This window comes from Stegodyphus dumicola, chromosome 10 (assembly GCF_044657685.1).
Source record: "Stegodyphus dumicola isolate Sdum_Otavi_A_Nest chromosome 10, ASM4465768v1".
Lineage (NCBI taxonomy): Eukaryota > Metazoa > Arthropoda > Arachnida > Araneae > Eresidae > Stegodyphus > Stegodyphus dumicola.
This window is the reverse complement of record NC_140777.1, coordinates 158592747-158608124: the sequence shown is the minus strand read 5'-3', so window position 1 is coordinate 158608124 and position 15378 is coordinate 158592747. Positions and strand designations below refer to the sequence as shown.

At 32.1% G+C, this 15378-nt stretch overlaps 1 protein-coding gene across 7 annotated transcripts in view; it reads right to left on the bottom strand.

Annotated features, from left to right (window-relative positions):
- Positions 1 to 15378, bottom strand: part of LOC118189894 (uncharacterized) — a 170721-nt gene that overhangs the window by 11568 nt on the left and 143775 nt on the right. For all 7 annotated transcript variants that reach the window (XM_085825748.1, XM_085825749.1, XM_035360594.2 and 4 more), the window contains 2 exons: positions 14039 to 14222; positions 8295 to 8824 (listed from right to left, as the gene is read on the bottom strand). In XM_085825748.1, coding sequence (XP_085681874.1) covers positions 8295 to 8824; positions 14039 to 14222 — 714 coding nt within the window. The remainder of the gene's footprint in view (positions 1 to 8294; positions 8825 to 14038; positions 14223 to 15378) is intronic.

Below are 15378 nucleotides of genomic sequence, written 5' to 3'. Positions count from 1 at the left end.
ATCGCTGTTTACTACAGTCAAAAGTCTTTAATCCGGACCTCAAAGCTAACGCATGTGCGTTTAATGTATAACGGACGGTATAAGCTAAAATTATCTAATTATCTATTTCAGTTAATGTTGCAGATTGCGTTGTTCCTTAATCTTCTAATTGGATCTGGCTTATTATTTTTTGCAGACTGTTAGAGCAATTTTATAAAAGTAAGCTTAAACTTACAACTATGTCAAAACGAATTTCCGATTCTGGAGCTGCCAAAGGATCTACAATGCAAAAGCATGTTTCGATGTCCATCAAACAAAAAGTGGAATTGCTGCAAAAAATGGATAAAGGCATATCCTTTGTTTCTCTACCCATTCCGAAATCTGTTTATCAATATCACGCTGCTCTGCGCGGTCTCGGCGCGCAATGAACTGGAAGTTGATCAGTCAGCACTATCCTTATCTTTAGGGCAGATGTTTTTATTTTATTCCGCTTAAAATTCCTTCCTAAATGTAATATTTCATCTTGAAGTACTCCGTCTTTGATATGATTTAAATCAAATTCCTCGTCATTATAAATATCATGAATATACATCAAATAGTTTTCTGGTTGCAATTTTCCAATTTCAACTATGTGTAATGTATGCTTTATGCATGCGCACGTTGAACGAAATGTTTAATAAAGTAAACAAATAAATATTAACCTTTTTTCTTGTAAATTTTGATAACCTTTAGATCATAACTGCTCTTTATTTCATAAATTACAGTTTCATATTTTTAATCTTACAATTTCTGCATGCCATCTTACCAGATTTAAATTGATGATCTATGATCCGGAATCGCCGAAGTCCCAACGAGTCCGGAATAAAGACTTTTGACTGTACGAGGCATAATTGATCGTTTTTGTGAAAAAACCACAAGAAAAACACAATTGCCGAACTTGAAATCGTTAAAAGCTCCAAGCCTTAAATAGCACTTTGAAGTGCCGCCACAGACGCGCGTAATGTGCGTCTGCGTTGAAATTTTAATCATTTGCATATCTCACCTCCACTAACGCATGTTGTAAATTTCATGTTATTTGCATGCTTCCTTCAGGGTGTTGCATTTATGGTGGCAAGCAGTGTGATTTTCTTTTCACTGACTTTTCTATCATGATCCTTCTATACCTGACAAATTTACAAGAGTGAGAGAGAAGATTTCTTAGAAAAATCAGAGAAAAACACTCTGAATTAAGTGAATGGGGAAGGGGGAAGACAATACATATTTGAATATATTGACACAATCACACAAGAAAAATCTCACAAAAAGTATTAAATTATAAAAAGAAAATTTACTTTTAATATAATTACATTCTTCTGTTGAAAAGTAATTCAGAAACAGCCTTTTGTTGTGCTTATTATTGTTTTTCATTTTCAGAATCAAAAGTCACTCAAAAATTAAGAACTGTGTTAAAAATACAGAGTGAATTAAATATTTTTATTTTACTGTCATTGTTCTAAAAATGTAATTTAACCCCTTCATGGTTGGCGTTGCACCTCGTATGTTTGGCATTTTTGTGTCCGTAAGGTCACCGTCACAAGCCATGCGACAAAGTGAAAAGTCCCATCATTTACACTGAATTCATTGCTACTCATACGCTGCTTTAAATTACGCAATTATCCTTGCATTTTTTAATATTGCTAAGAGACAGCGACACTAATCCTAGTTTATTTGCAATTTTTGCAGTGAGATTTCTCGCCTTGAATATGTTATTGAATATCCACGTGATATGTGTTAGAATTTCAACTAAAAAATCATTCGACATATTTTTGATATTTAGTCAATTTTTTTATAAAGTAAGAAAACAATTCTTTTGATTAAATAAATTTTTTTTGGTTTCGTGATAATTGTGGTTTTTAAGCTCTGATATTCAAGGCCAGTTGTAAAGCTGTTTTAACGGCACGATTGGAAATCCATTTTCTAAAGCATTTTTTTACATAATTTAGTAATTATTTGTATGTAGATATTTATATTAAACACATCAAAACAGTACGTTTAATAAATAAAGTATCATACTGTATTTTTTAAAATTTGAAACTTGGGTGCACTGCAGTTAAAATTGGTGATCAGTGAATGAGATATCACATATCTGACCACCCATAGGTTCATCAAAAACTGAATACAGTACACTCCCGATTATCTGCGGAATTGGGTGGCGCGTCCATCGCGGATAATCCGAAAAAAGCTAAAACCGGGTATAGCAAAAGAGAAAACAGTCATTCCAACTTTGAAAAATCGTTTTATGTACTATAAAACGTAAAATAAACAGCAGGAAATGTTTAACTAACGCCTAATATTTTACTATATCACTCAAAACTAACCTAAAATGCATTTTGTTAATGAAAACAGAAAAGTGCTTTGTATACTTACGAGAGACGTCAAGGACACACAGAAAAATTAATACATATGTACTGTTTTAATACTGTAATGTATTATGGAATTACAAAAGCATAACTGAAAAACTACACCTTTTTGAAAAAATCAGTCATTTGTGTTTGCTTCTTGCTTTGGAAGCATTTTCTCTTGATCCGAGACTGCATTTTTCGTAGCATAAGTTTCTTGGCCAACTCTGCGTTGTATTGTTCTTCCAAATAGCTCTCAACAGTCCGTCGACTTGTTGCAAAGCCCCTTTGTGAGTCTTCCACATCTGCACAGTGGGCTCTTCTTCGCCTTCACTTCGCTGTCCTTCATTCTCGGTCTCTCCCCTTGCTTTCTTCACAATTTCGTCATCTGGCAAGCGTTCGAAGCCAGGTTCATTGACATCACACTCCAACAACTCGTTACTGTTTTCAGCATCGACGTTCTCACCATATCGGCAAGAGTTGCTGTGGGCATGTCTACATCTTCATTCTCTTCTTCACAACTCAAAGGGGTTAGGTTGTTGTTGGCTTCAACATTAGGCATGAGTTTTCACCATGATTTTATGAGGGTTGACGGTTTCAATGAGTCCCATGCATATGCTGCCAAGATTGTGTAGTGTTTCCAAAACTCTTTCAGATCATAACCTCCTTCAATTTTGGTCATTAGCAGCTTGGTTGGGTATGTTCTCTTCATTGTTGCAATGACTTCTTGGTCCATGGATTGGATTAGCACAGTAACATTTGGAGGGAGAAACTGCAAAAATTTGTCCATCAGAAAACTTTAGCACGCTTGTTGCTGGGTGAGAAGATGCGTTTTCGATCAATAGCACAGCTTTTTCAAGCAGGTTTTTCGATTTAAGATATTTACGCACTTGAAGAACAAAGATTTTTTCGAACCATTCTTAAAAAATGTTTCGGTTCATCCATCCTTTTTTTTTTTGGTTAAAGTAATCAACGAGCAAATTTTCTATTCTTGTGCCTTTGAAAGATCTCTCTCTCTCTCTCTTTTTTTTTATTACTTTCCAATGACAACAAGTCTAAGTTTATGTCCAATGGTAGCGTTACTGCAAGACATGATAGTGATATTTTCCTTGCTGCTTTTATGACCCGCCGCTTTACTTTCACTTTCAAATGCTAAAGTGTGAGTGGGAAGACGTTTCCACAAAAGTCCCAATTCGTCGGCATTGTAAATTTGTTTAAAAGATACCTCTTCTTTTAAAACAAATTCTTCAAATTCATGGTGGAAATAGTCGGCTGCTTGTTGGTAACCACTAAGTTTCTCCCCATGAAGTCCAATTTATCAAAATCCATATAGCTGCTTAAAACGAGTCAACCAGCCAGAAGACGCATCAAAATTTCCTTTCAGGCCTAACAACTCAAAGAAGGTTTTTGCCTTCGCCGCAATGATACGACCATTTACAGGAATACCCTCTTTTCGAACTCGAGCTAACCACTCTGTCAATGCAGTGTCTAGCTCATCAAAGGTAGAACCCTTCATCGTTTTTCGCGCTTTCATTGCGGAAGCACTGTCCGACATTGATGCAAAGTTCACAAGTTTGTCTTTTTGCTTTAGAATGTCACGCACTGTTGTTTCCGATATTCCGTAATCCAATTTTATCTACTGCCTTATAGCGCAGTTTGCTACTTTGGAAGTTAATTCTAGTTTTTGCGCTATCGTCAACACAACCTTCTTTCATTTTCCTGACATTTTAAATCGGTAATGAAAAACACAAAACAAAAAAGCACAAGCACTGAACACAATAAAAGATAAGAAATTAATTCTGACCGGTTCGCAAACACTATCAGGCTTAAAATAACAATGGCGTGTGGGAGGAAGTGGACGTGTCAGTAAGACGAGAGAGGGCGGTGGAGCGGGCACTGCAAGGGTAAGTAAGAAATCACTTACTCATCAGAGGGGAAGGTTCTGGAAGAAGGCCTGGGATATTTTTGCCATAAATAAGCACGATGTTAGTAAATTGAACGTTTCGCTCAGTTATGTGAACATTTTTATTTTCTTTGCTTTACACGCTTGTTAAAAAAAAAAAAAAAAAAAAAAAAAAAAAAGACTGTGCGGCAGGCGCAGATAAACCGCCTGCGGATAATCAGGAGTCTACTGTACTGTAATATTTTGCATTTTCAAATTTAGGATGGAACATACATTAATTTTCAGCAACTTAAAAAAAAATATATATATATATATATATATAAATAAATGCTTTTTTGGGATCAGAAATTTGGAAGGGAAATAAAAAATTCTGACCAAGAAAAGGTTAAATAAATTCCTACCAACTTGGGGGGGGGGGGAAGTCCTGAAATATGCAAATCACCAAATTAAAATTTTGTACACAAACCTTAAAATTTCTTAAGCTTGGCAAAGGACAGCAAAAGTACTCATTTCCTAAAAAAGGAACTTATTTTTGATGTAATAAAGAAAACAAATTCAAAGAATAACACATATTCTGGAAGCAGAGTATGCTTTAAATACAGATTTGGCAAGGCGAGCTAAATCTGTGGCACCTTTTCAAAAAAGGACAAAATTCAAACAATTTTTTTAAAAATTATGAAGTTGTCAAAGCTGTCAGAGATGATCTCTAAGTCACATTTTTACTACTAAAACTTTTTTTTTTAATATTTAGAAATTAATTGCAGGTCTATCAATCCTGCTAGAACTTTCCAAAGTATTTTAAGTTCAAGTAAAAGAACCGCCATTGCAGCCTTTTCCAGATTTAGATTGTTCTAAACATCCACCAAGTATTTTCAGAACAAATCTCTACATTTTTCAGAGTCTTATTCTTCCATATGCTTGGAAAATTTTGAGATCAATTCATAACAGTGGGTAGGAAGTCCAACCTTCATGTAGTTTGAGCTCCATGTTTAATCAAAATTTTACTTTCACACTGAGAACAGCAGGCATAGAAAAGGGGCAGAAATATTATATGGGCAAAATAAAGGACTACTTGGAAATTTTGGTAAAAATTAAGGACTTCTGAAAGACCAAAAATCATTTCCAAAACTTTGCCAAATATGGAAATTTAAAAAGCTTTTGTACATCCAGTATTATTTACTTTCCAGACCGGCACATATATCATTCTATTTCCTCCTTCTGAATCTAAAGGAATCATTTCAAAGAACACCTTTCAAGAAAACTCGTATATTGCAATGAAAGCCCTTCTAAAATGAACAAATCTACATATATAAAGTAAAATTTTATATTTGCATTAACTTATTTACTTTTTTTTACCCAGTAGATTCTCTGCTGTTTATATGATATGATAAACATGAGCAACAGAGAATTAGAATGCTAATTACAAGGATCTCATAGTAACTTCTGATATTTTTCTGAGCAATGGGATTGTTTTTTTTTGGAGGGAGGGTTGCTATTGAAAAATTTGACTTTTTTCATATAGCCCCTTTTGCATCTTCCATTTCATTTATTGTTAAATGAAGTTCTAAATGATTCCTCTAGTTATTGTGGAATAGTAACTATAATTCAAAAATTCATTTAAGCTGTGTTATAACTGTGTTTATTACAAAGTAAAAATATTATGCTAGCAAGCCTTCCAAAGCACGATTTTGGTGGAAATATCTGCAATTGGTTATCCATTTTATTAACAATGGAGACTGCCAATTATTCACTGATAATATCCATAGTTAATAAAATAGATGGTTTATTAACTATAATTGTGCACTTTTAAAATGAATTCAAACAATATGTCTATTTAAGGCAATGCACTTATTATTCATAAAACTCAGAATTAGCAATGGCTTAATAATTCATTCACAACTATAAAATTTCATTTAAGCAAAGCAACAGGAGGGAAAGCTGTAACTCAGTCAAGTCAGAGATTGGGACATTTCCAATGCACTTTTTACAATACAACTTTTATTTCAGTTTTCTTACTTCAGAAATAAAATATAATCATATTTTTATGCTATATGTGTACTTGTCAGTAGTCAGTGTCTAATAGTACATGTCAGTAGGCAAAAAATAATGTTTATGGAATATTACTAAAAGCATTTCATTAGTATTTAAAAACATTTAGCCCAAGGGATGACTAATTATCTGCTTTTATTAATGAATGACAATCAAACCTCCAGGCATTCCATTTTAATGAACACTTTGCAAATCCCTGAATTCAAAACAGTAGGATATCAATGCACTTCAATTTAGTGGCCACTCCAATATTATAACAGATAAAAACTTACGTCACACAAAAGTAGCTAACAGAAGTTCAACTGTATATCATCCAACACTTTGATTACATAAGAAGTGTTACTTCAAAGATGACAATATATTATTAAAAATGAAAACACCAAAGATTTTTTAAGGGGGGTGGATAAATAGTTTTATGTTCAAATTACACTATTGCTCACATTTTAATATATTATCCCCATCTTTATTCATGGGACATTTTAATTAATAATTCACAAGTGATAACTGCAATAAAAAATGAAGATTAAAAAATATTTTATAAAAAATCTATTCCACAATAACCTCGAAGAAAATGTACAATATTTAAATAACTAAATTTAGTACTGATCCCAGTTAGAATAAATTTAATTCTACTACAAGTGACCTTATGTAAAATTTCAGTAAGGTTCATAACCTGACAAACACTTTGTCAATTACATCTTTCCCATACACTTGATAAAGATCCTGGCAAAACTGCAATTCTATATTAATTAAATCTGCTTCAAATTTAGTCTGCTTTTACTGCTTGCAATTTTTATTCATTAAACAGGTAAGTTATTCTAACAAACTCTGTACATTGCTTTACAAAAGCTCCATGCTTTATTCACCAATAATTGCAATCTTGACAACATCATATATGATGGACGAGAGATCACAGCTTGCATCTACAAAACAAGTAAAATTTTTACATGTAACGCAATAATTAGATATAGTTTTCCTAAATAAGAAACTTACTCCTCAGTAAAAATTCAGAATAGATTAATTTTAGCACAATAAGGCACTGATTCTTTTCGCTCCAACCTCGCTAACCATTTTTTGCCCTACTGCATGTTCAATTCTTTTTGCTCTTCGCTTCATCCTCACCTCACTAAGCACGCTTTATTCACTCCTCCTTCCAGATGTTTTTCACCAAGGCTACTGTTAGTTAGCAGTTAGTAGTAAAAAAAAAAAAAAAAAAAAAAAAAAAAAAAAAAAATTCAGTGAGCAAACACCTCTGATCTAATCCCATAAAACAGTAGTTTCACTAATCACCAGTTATCTCATTCTAGCACGAAAAATCAAGAGGCACTACAAAACTAGAAAGTATTAAAAGCATATTAAAAAAGGGGGACAAGCTGTGTTCTTTCCCCACAGTGGAGTTTTGGAGAATTTTCATGACATTAAAAGAACATTTTCTTATTGCCGTTTCGAATCATTCTCTTTTGTATCAAGCCAAAATATGCAAGGAAATAAAATTAAGTCCAAAAATGCAACAAATGTACCTTTCTATCCTACATATATCTGCTCTGCATTTAATAACTGCATTCACAGTAATTGATGAACTCTTAAAAAATTTTAAAATCTAAATTAAATACCCACAGTTCCAGGAAATTCTGATCTTCTATGGCAAGCAATCTGTTGGCAATGTTCAACATCATTATTTAATTATGTTCTCAGAAACACTAGCTGCTTTAGTTACCAAGACAGACTTCAGTGCCTGTTTATAGTATTTTATCTTAAAAGGGAATGAAGACAATTTAAGATTTTGTGCAATTCTTGCGTTAAGATCTTGATTATGATTGATTTAAATAAATATATAAATTTAAACTTGTTTCACAACATTGTAAGTTAAAATTTTAACAACTTTTCCCAACTGCAATAAGCTTTGGGGAAAAAAAAAAAAAAAAAAAAAACACCAGCATAAGATAAAATCTTAAATGTAACAAAACCATTACAGATTTATTTACCTTACTGTCATTTGATATATCATCATTATACACCTTGGTGTCCTCAAATATGTCATCATTGTACGTCGGGACTAGAAGAAGATGAGGACTTTCGTAACGTCTTTGTGAGTTGTCGACTACTGGTCTTGTAAAACACTTACTATATACAGGTACAGGTTGTATAGGCACATGAGGAGCTTTTTGCATAAAGTTTGTTTTAGGAATTTCCTTAAAAACTGGGTTACAGTATTTAGCTTTTGGCAAATTTTCTTTCTTTGGTGTAACAATACTTCTGAGATGTTTGCAGCAGTTACTATGCATCAATTGTTTCTGTAGTGCTTGCTGATACTCTTCCACACATCTATCCTCTTCCATTTTGTCAGAGTTCTCACTTTTAGTTGAGCTAGCAGGTGAAGGAGGAGAACATGGCTGTTCTATAAAAACTCTCTTTGGTTTCTCGATGTAAGAAGTGTTCTTACAAATAACCGAAGTCGGAATTGACTTTTGGCATTCTTCTTTCTTGGCTAATATTCGGCTAATTTTTGTCCTTCCTGAGAGGGAAAAAAAATCAAAAAGACAATTTAAAAATTTTAATTTATTTCATACTAATGTAACTTTTATTAAAATGTAAGCAACTCTTAGACAAATATTTAAATGGATGCATTTAGTGAAGTTTCATTAAAAAAAAAAAAAAAAAAAAAAAAAAAAAATCTACATCTTTGTTTTAATTTTTCTTGCCATTTCTTAGTAAAATTACAAGAATTAAAAAAAAGTTTGAAACTTTGCTACTTCCTTATCATAATGGTCCTGCTTTGTTAAAGATAGCAAAACCATTAAATAATCACCAATGCAAACTGTTTTCAAATAGCAGGCAGTCTTAATGATTATCATTTACAGCTTGCTCATGATGAGAAAAACTTTGATTATATATGTTACAGTTTCTTTTTCTTTTTCATATAAATATTAACAATCCACACTAACTCATAATTCTGTCATCACGAAAATAATTCAAGGTTTTTTGTTTCACATTCAAATATGCAAAAATACTACAAATTAAAAATATGTGTTGCTGAAAGCATTTGTAAGTTGCAAGTGATGGAAAAGCAAACATTTTGACAACTGGTCCAGTGGTTTCAGAAAATAATTTATAACAGCCTAGTGATTTATTTACTACTAGGGCAGACAAAATGATGCTAATTAAATGGTATTAGAAGCAACTCAGCTATCAGCTAGTTTTCCCATTACTATTATGTATTTTTCCTTTTCTGAGGTGGAGGTAGATGGTTCCTAACAGTACGTACTCTGGAAATTTAAATCCTTGGGCAGCCTTTACAAAAATACAACTATAGACTGGAACAGTTTTATGAAAGAGGTGAATTCTCTACATCTAGTCGAATAACAAAATAAGCAAATAGGTGGCCATGAATGAAAAACTAGTCATATGAGCAAAAAACAAAACTGGCAGAGTTCTGCCTCACCAGTGGATATTTGACCTGCTACACTGAGAAGCTGGTGAATTCTTTCTCACTCAGATTCTTAACAGAAGTAGCCACATTCATGGCAAAAACCAGCAACCATGTATAAGAGGGATCAATGATTTATTCAGACTGCTGGGGAACATATAAAACAGAAGACTGGAAAAAGAAGGTTACTACAGTAAAAAGTCTTTAAACCGGACATCCATAATCCGGAATGATCTATAATTCAGACCTCAAAGCTACAAACTTTCTACGCATGCGTTTACGCATGCACATAATACCTTTACACATGCACGTTTAATGTATAACGGATGGTATAAGATAGGCTAACATTATCTAATTATCTTTTTCAGTTAATGTTGCAGATTGCGTTGTTCCTTAATCTTCTAATTGGATTCGGCTTATTATTTTTTGCAGACAGTTAGAACAATTTTATAAAAAGTAAGCTTGAACTTTCGATCATGTCAAAAAGAGTTTCCGATTCTGGAGCTGCCAAAGGATCTACAAAGCGAAAGCATGTTTCGATGTACCGCTTCCGATAGTGAAGAAAGTGACAGAGAGGTTATTGAAAATGAAAAAATTTCGATTGACAAACTAATTAGTATTCTTGACACAGCAATTACAGGACTTGAACAGCAGAACTTTGTAACTGAACAAGAAATTATGTATGTTTACAGAATTAAAGAGAAAGTATTAGCACATAAAACGAAGCAACTTTACCAACTTACATCAAAAGAAATGTTTAATAAGGTAAACAAATAAATATTTTTTTTTTTGTAAATTTTGATACCCTTTAGATCATAATTGCTCTTTATTTCATAAATTATGGTTTCATATTTTTAATTTTATAATTTCTGCATGCCATCTTACCAGATTTAAATTGATTATCTATAATCCAGAAAAACCCCTAATCCGGAATCGCCGAAGTCCCGGCGAGTCCGGATTAAAGACTTTGTACTGTATAGATTACTTTTTACTATAAACCCTAAATCTCATTCTGTTGATCTAACAACTGCTCATACACAAAATGTTATTAAAAAAGATTGGTGCTCAAGTAAAACACACACACACACACACAAACACAAACAAACAAACAAACAAACAAACAAACAAAAAAAAAAAAAAAAAAAAAAAAAAAGTATGGTTCATCATTATGAGTTTTAAGTCTCCCCCCCCCCAAAAAAAAATAAAGTCCCATAATTTCTTTTATTATATGACCAGATGCATGAACTCAACAACTAGTGGGTTTCTCTTTAAGAGAATTTTTTAACCATTTGAGTGCCAAGGAGCGATTTTGCGCTTCTTCTGTGTCGCTCAAAAAATGCCAGTGTTCTAGGCTACAAAGCCGACAATCGAGACACGCTCAGAGTATGTACGGAGTGGAAGAAACCGCAACACGCTATTTTTATATAACTTAAAGATGCTGACATCTGTACTTATGCTCAGAAAGATGTCAAAACACTGAACTGAAAGAATTACAACTGACCATATAAGCAGAAAAAAGCGCAATAGTGCTCCTTGGCATTTTTAAATTGGCGAATAAGACAAAAGAAAAAGCACTCCTTGGTACTTTTGGATGGGAAAACAGCAAAGACATGTGGCACTCAAACGGTTAAAGTATTTGGTTGGGGTATGAGAGTTTTCACAGTTAAAAAAATGCACGAAAAACACACAACACACAGGCTAAATATTTTATGTTATTTGCAAGGGAAATGTTTTCTTTGCATGATTTTTTTAAAAACTTTATTGATTTTTCTTTCTTTACAGATCATAAAAATGAAATGTCAAGTAAACTTAACCGTGCATTTTCGATGCCATTTGCTTTATATATTTAATCAAGGTCTTAAGGCTACCAAAGCTCATACTGTGTATAGAAAAGAAGGAATGCCTCAAAAAAAAAAAAAAAAACCTTTTATTGGTTTCTGCAGATCAAAAATACTAATTCTGACTTCAAAAATAGAGCACACATACAACTCAGTTTAAATGAACAATGACTGAATTATCACCTCCACGAAAATCTGCATAAAAAACCAGAGAACTTAGGGGAAGAAAATAAAACAAACAGGGGGGTTAGTGAAACACTCTCACTCAGCAAGCAAAGTTAGGAAATTCTGCATTTGTGCCACCCTTGGAGAGAAAAGACCAAAAATCAGTGCTTAGCAAATACTACCAAACAGCATCTTCTTTCCTACACTGTCAGCGATGATGAAAATAAACCATTTTTTTCACTACTACATATATATCCTTTACATCAATAAGAAATAGTAAAATCCAGACCTGCCGTAGCTCGACCCAATAAAAGACCTTCATCCTTGAAAGACAATACATATGGGTGGTGGGACGAGAAGGTATAATTCATTATAAACTGCTTGAGAATAACCAAACACTCAATACTCTGCATTCAACAAATCCACCAACTAACTGAGGTACTTCAAAAAGAAGTACCTCGGTTAGTTGGTGGGGAAATAAAAGAATGAATAGGAAAAAAGGCATTCTTCTGCAAAACAGCAATACCCATCCTCACATTGCCAATATAATTAAAGTTGTGATTCAAGAACTCTGATGGAAATGCTACCACATTTACTCTCCTAACTTGGCCCCGCTAGATTTAAAAAAAAAAAAAAAATTAACTTCAAGTTTTTGCTCAGTATCTCGTTCAATAATGACATGGAATTAAGGATTCGATTAGACAATTTTTATCACAGAGACACTGGAAAACTTATTCCACAGAGGGAGGAATTTGCAAACAATCTGGAGAGTATATTATTCATTTTGTGTTTACACCAAATTTGACTAAAAATGCGTAGGAATTATTCCTTAACCTAGAGCAAACTTGCTTTATCATTACATTCAAACAGAGATCAAGCTGCTGCTAAAATAGCATGATATGCCACTCCCAGAAAAGCTTTTCTACATCCCCCCCCCAAAAAAAAGAGGTCTTAAGTGGGGACTTTACCATCTGAATAAACCCACAGAAATACTACATTTCTCTTCAATAATTATTTAGAAAAAAAAAAAAAAAAAAGAAAGAAAGAAAAAGATAAAATACTCTAAGTTGATATGCTGAAACCACATTTAAACATAAAAAAAAAATGGAGATGAGCTTTTGCACACGACCCATCTATTTCACCAACTGGAGGTACTTTATTTTTTTTACATATAACATTTCAACCTACCAACTTAAAATACTTTATTTAATTTTTAACTTCATTTTAATTATGCATACCAATTAATTTTTTAACTTATTTAGAAAAGAAACATAAAATTTATTACTGAAATACTGAAAGTATTAGCACATAAAACGATTAGATTGTATATACTAAAGGCAAATGAAATCCTTTCAGTTACTTATACCAGTTAAGTATCATCTCTCCTCTTGTTAAATATTTTAAAAAATTAAACAAATCAGCTGTAAGATCAAATAAATTAATATGATCAACCATTTAAAAAAAAAAAAAAAACATGATTTACTATGGTTTCTTTACACATTATTATACCTCAAATTTTATTTCAGATTAATTAAGAACTTTAAATCTGTAGAAAACTTTGAACTTATTATTAAATTAATGCTTGGGGAAAGAAAGAATTAAGTTTACTAGAAAAATACACTTTCACATTCAATTTACACAGTTTAAAACACTATGTATTAAAAGTTGCAGAAAACTAAATACTATATTATGTTATATTACCGTTTGGTGCGGCCGATTGCTAACAAAATACGAGGTGCACATCTGCATGTTATAGCAGTCCTATACACATAATTTCAATGTTCTGAGGCTACTCGTTTTTGAGTTATGCGAGATACGTACGTACGAACGTTCGTACAGACGCCACGAAAAATTCTCTTCAGAATTAATTTTAAAGCAGTTTTATAATTTTTTTTTTTTTTTTTTTGAGAAACGAGTCTTTTATTCTGTCCTTACGTACAGATATCACGTAAAAAAATCGTTAAATTGCATTCGATAGTGGTCAAAATGGATATTTTCGTTGAAGTATACTGCCTGAAACTATTTTTGCAGGCTGTTAAAGCAATGTTTATCAATTTCATGATTACAATACTTCCTTTTTACTTTGTACAAGGAAGTAAAAATATCCCTCATTGTAGGTTTAATTTAGTACATGTGACTATTGCAAACATACAATTAACCCTCATTAATTAAAACAAAACTGAAGAAAGGAAAACCTGAATTAAGAAGATGAAAAGTTGTAGAGCCTTTTAAACTATTCAAAGAGTTAGTTATCAAAACTCTACTTTATTATTAAAGGTTATGCATAAAAAAGACAAACCTAGGATGTCAGCCTTCCTCTTATCATGATCCAATACTAGCTGGTACTTTTTTACATGTTTATCTTCACACGGTAACTTTCGCACTGTATTCAACTTATATAATGCAGCTCTAAATCGTTGTTTGGCTTGCATGTAATAGCCTTTGATTTCAGGATGATAATGGCCTTTCAGTTTATCCCAATCCTAAAGAAGAAAAAAAGAATATATTTTACACAACTGGTGTGTGTGTGTGTGTGGGGGGGGAACTTCCCAAGCTAAGCAAATGAAATTCTGCTGGAACTGAAATTTATTCCATTTTTATGTTTTTAAACTTGACAGCCCTTAAATTTAATGTAATATTTATTATTATTATTCTCAGGTTCAATCATTCTTCTCCTCCAATTTATTTTTGTACATATTTACGGTGCATTTCTGCACAGTCTTATTTACTTAACTGTAGGGTTTATACAAAAAAAATGACTTTTTTTAGAAACTGGGTTTCAAATTCAATATTTTCCAAAAAAAAAAAAAAAAAAAAAAGTTTTAGAATTTTTGTCAGAAAAAAAAAGGGGGGAGATATTTTATACAAAATAACAAAAAACAAAATCAATATTAAAAAAAAAAAAAAAAAATTAAAGATTACATATACATATTACTTATGTAAAATAACAAAATCAATATCAAAATATAAAAAAAATTAAGGATTACAACATACACATATTACTTACACAAAATAATGAAAACTCAAACAAAAATTTCAAATAATATTTATATTATTTTCACTAATTTTATTTTCTACAAGAAAAGAGGATTTTTAAAAACATAAAACATCCACTGAAGGGTGGCTGTCTTGTTCTTATTTTGGACACAATTGCCTGAAACTGAAAATATTCGTTCACTAGCTACTAAGCTTGGTTTTATAGTTTTCAGGATATCAAACAACAAGTAAAATAAAATTTTTTGTTCTTTTATCCATCGCTCAAATAATGAAAATTTAGCTTTCAGTGTTGTGTATTTGTAAGATTTTCTTCAGGGTCTTCAAGAAACTTATGATTGATTTTTCCATAGCTTCTTAAAAAAAAAAAAAAAAAAAAAAAATTACTCTGATAAATAGTTCCTTCGATTTGCTCTTCATCAGAATTGGTTTTCACATAAGAATTTGGAAATATTCTAGACCAAGGGTTCTCAACCGGTGGTGCGAAAAGTATTTTTAACTATTAAATTCAAAAATTAAACCCCCAACATCCTGATTGAGTTTTTTTCTAACACTCGTAAATTTATGCGATCTGAGCTTTGTTCAAGAGTGGTGGTGGTACTAAAGGTTTAACTTAATAATTTCGGTTTTTGAAGCTAAGGAAAG